The sequence below is a fragment of the Ctenocephalides felis genome, unplaced genomic scaffold, assembly GCF_003426905.1.
Source record: "Ctenocephalides felis isolate EL2017-DRISC unplaced genomic scaffold, ASM342690v1 CF-g0.4_SCAFFOLD_02903, whole genome shotgun sequence".
Classification (NCBI taxonomy): Eukaryota; Metazoa; Arthropoda; class Insecta; order Siphonaptera; family Pulicidae; genus Ctenocephalides; species Ctenocephalides felis.
The window spans coordinates 1-2,612 of NW_020539057.1; the positions used below are offsets into that span (position 1 = coordinate 1).

Here is a 2,612-nt window from a genome sequence, read left to right on the forward strand (position 1 = left end):
TGCAGCGGTTTCCAACCTTTTTTTCCTTGCGCCCCCCTTTTGAAAGAAAAAATATTGCGCCCCCCCCTAAATTTTTTAACAATTTAATTTAAATATACTTAATTGAAATTATGATTTATTTAATCTCGTACCAAATAATGCACAATATACATACATACAAAATAACATACAAAACATACAAAAATATACATACAAAAATATACATACAAACATAACTATGGATTATAGGAAAAAAATAATTTTAAATTTAATAAAAACAAATGATATAATATTTCACACAATATTAAAAAATTAATGCGACGGTTGAGCTTGTTTTTCAGCACAAATTTTCTCAAACCGCGGCTCCATTGTAGAAATCGCTGTTCTCAGTTCCTTTTCTATCACTAAACGAGATCGGTACTTTGTTTTTATACTGCTACTGCAGAAAAACCAGTTTCACATAAGTAGGATGTCACAAATGGTAATAAAATTTCTAAGGCTTTATTTGTCAAAGTTGGAAAATCGTCCTTTACTTGTAACCAAAACTTAACAATATTCTTTTCGTCCTGAAACATCTGCTTCAATGTGCTATCACTAGATAAATCAATTATCATTTCCTGCTCTGCCGTTGGAAGTCCAAAATTATCATATTTATCAATAACAAATGGATTTCTAATCCATTCGTATTTGAACATATCTAGATCTTTGAAGTAATGCGCAAATTGGTTCCTTAAACTAGTCATATGATTGATAATAAGATCTTTACTTGCTTCTATTTCATCATCATTAACACATGTAGTTTTAAAAGAAGGAAACATATCAAAGTTATTACTTTTCATACTAGCTATCCACAGCTCTATTTTTTTCATAAACGCCGTAATCTTGTCCTTTTGAACAAAAGCATGAATTTGAGTTCCTTGCATTGATTTATTTAAATCACTTAGTCTTTTAAAGATGTCAACTAGATACGCAAATTTGCGAGAAACTTCGTGTCATAAAATATGTCTGCTTCATCTCTTTATTATCAGCAAGAAAAATGGCAATTTCTTTTTTGAGCTCAAACACCCTTTGAAGTACTTTAGCACGAGAAAGCCAACGTGCTTCACAATAATAAAGTAGTGCTTTGTATTCTGAGCCCATGTCATCACACAATTTCCAAAAAGCCTTTCTCTTAATGGACTATTTTTGATAAATTAACAACTTTTATTATAATTTCAAATACTTCAAGTAATTCTTCACCCATATTTCTTGCAACAAGAGATTGCCTATGAATCATACAATGCGTCCAAACTGCACGAGGAGCCACTTTTCGAACTAGGGCCTGCAGACCAGCATTTTTTCCTGCCATAGATGGAGCTCCATCAGTGCACAGTCCAACACAGTTCTCCCATAAAATACCATTTTCAAAAAAAAAGTTATCAATCATATTAAAAATTTCACTCGCCGTAGCTTTGCCTTCAATTGTCTTACAGAATAACAACTCTTCTCTAATATCATTTTCCATAACATATCTTATATATGTTATTAAGTGTGCATCCTTAGCAACATCGGTAGCCTCATCTACTTGCAACGCGAAAGAAGATAATTTAATTTTTTCTATCAACTGATCGCAAAGATCATCAGATATATCTGATATCCGTCTTCCCACCGTATTATCTGCCAGCGGAATGCTTTTAATTTGATCAGCATATGATTCACCAAACATCGTAGCTATTATGTCAATAGCTGCTGGTAGCACTAAAGTTTCTCCTATTGAATGGGGTTTTTTGCATTTAGCAATTCTATACGAAACTTTGTATGACGCAAGTAACGCTCTTTGTGATACAGACAAAGCTTTTGAAAACGATTCTTTCTGTTTATTTAAGTTATCTAATTTTCTTTGGAAAAATTCTTTTGTTTTGCCAACATGATCGGCGTGCACTTTTTCCAGATGTCGTTTTAATTTACTTGGTTTCATGCTATCTGAGGCCAAAGTATTCATACACAGCAAACACATTGGTCGTTCTTGACCATTAATGATCTTATACGTAAATCCCAATGATAAGTACATTGGATCATATTTTCTATGTTTAGTTTTACTATTTTGTGAAGAAACATTTCCATTATTTTCACCACCCTCTTCTTCTGCTTCATTAAATTTTCTTTTCAACCCAGTCACGTATTTATCCATTACAAACGGTTTTTATAACAAATCAAAGAAAATCACTTTTTCACTACTTTTCACAATAATTCCTGGCTAATAATGTGCTAAAACTAAAGCTATAAATTTTAACTCAATTATAATTTAGAAATTATTTTTTCTATATATCAACGCGTGTATCTCCAGCACAACTAATGAACTAATTCGATTTATAGATAACAGAATAAAAAGGATGCATTTGTTTATTTACTTAAGTTAGTCTCGAGTAAGCACGTGAATATTCGATATGATCCGAGTGTTTATCTTTTGTTTATAGGCCTACAGCTCACTCAACTACAAACGCAAAAACGAAATATTTTGAATGCACCAAAAGTATAGTATATTCATGCTTTTACATTTGTCCTGACAAAATTGCAGCGAAAATTGTAGATAACTTGCATACATTTTGCTGATTTGTTTTTGACACTTACTCAGCATTTAACAACCATATTTT

The 2,612-nt window shown here is 31.7% G+C and overlaps 1 protein-coding gene across 1 annotated transcript; it reads right to left on the minus strand.

Moving 5' to 3' along the window:
• Positions 1-407: 407 nt before the first annotated feature.
• LOC113381444 (zinc finger BED domain-containing protein 5-like) lies at positions 408-2,149 on the minus strand. Its single transcript, XM_026620351.1, has 4 exons — positions 1,202-2,149; positions 1,043-1,158; positions 746-924; positions 408-601 (listed from the first exon to the last, which is right to left on the minus strand). Exons 1-4 carry the CDS (start codon positions 2,147-2,149, stop codon positions 408-410), a joined length of 1,437 nt encoding a protein of 478 aa, XP_026476136.1.
• Positions 2,150-2,612: the final 463 nt, after the last annotated feature.